The 554-nt window shown below is 45.1% G+C and overlaps 1 protein-coding gene across 1 annotated transcript; it reads left to right on the forward strand.

The window, feature by feature from the left end:
- On the forward strand, nt 1–554 carry LOC119350998. Its single transcript, XM_037618572.1, has 2 exons — nt 1–456; nt 540–554. Exons 1-2 carry the CDS (start codon nt 1–3, stop codon nt 552–554), a joined length of 471 nt encoding a protein of 156 aa, XP_037474469.1.

Raw genomic sequence — 554 nt, forward strand, 5'->3', positions numbered from 1 at the left:
ATGATGGTTATCGTTGGAGCTAGCATGGCTACAGGGCAATATGCAAAAGGCTCAAGTGACCCTTTAGGTACAGATGTGATTGATCTTGAAGAACCGAAAGCCAACAAAGCTGCTGCCCCTCATGAAGAGGTTTCCCAATCACCCACTTGTGGCGAGTCAGCTGCTCCCAAGTTGAAGAAAGCCAAAACCAATCCTTCTGCAGAATACAGGATGCATGCAACCATAATGGCTTCAAGTGAAAGGCTTGCTGTTGCCATAGAGAAACTTATTAGCAGCGCCAACCCCGCCATTGATGGTCTTTGGGATGAGATGAAAGAACTCCCTGGTTTTGATTTGGATTCCCTTGCACATTACTATGCCTATTTGGTTGACAATCCTCGTGTTGCAACGGCATTCAAGGTCTTGGGACATGTCCAGAGAAAGGTTTGGGTCTCTAGGTATGTGAAGAGTACCTTTGTAAGGGAATATTTATCCCGTAAGTGTTTTGGTGATTGATGACGATACTTTTGCGGACTAATCGTATGCTTTGAGTTCCTCAGATGGTTCATCTCTAG

The sequence above is a fragment of the Triticum dicoccoides genome, chromosome 1B (assembly GCF_002162155.2).
Source record: "Triticum dicoccoides isolate Atlit2015 ecotype Zavitan chromosome 1B, WEW_v2.0, whole genome shotgun sequence".
NCBI lineage: Eukaryota > Viridiplantae > Streptophyta > Magnoliopsida > Poales > Poaceae > Triticum > Triticum dicoccoides.

Coding starts and splice junctions, on each gene's coding strand:
- LOC119350998 (XM_037618572.1), top strand. CDS start 1: ATGATGGTTATCGTTGGAGCTAGCATGGCTACAGGGCAATATGCAAAA.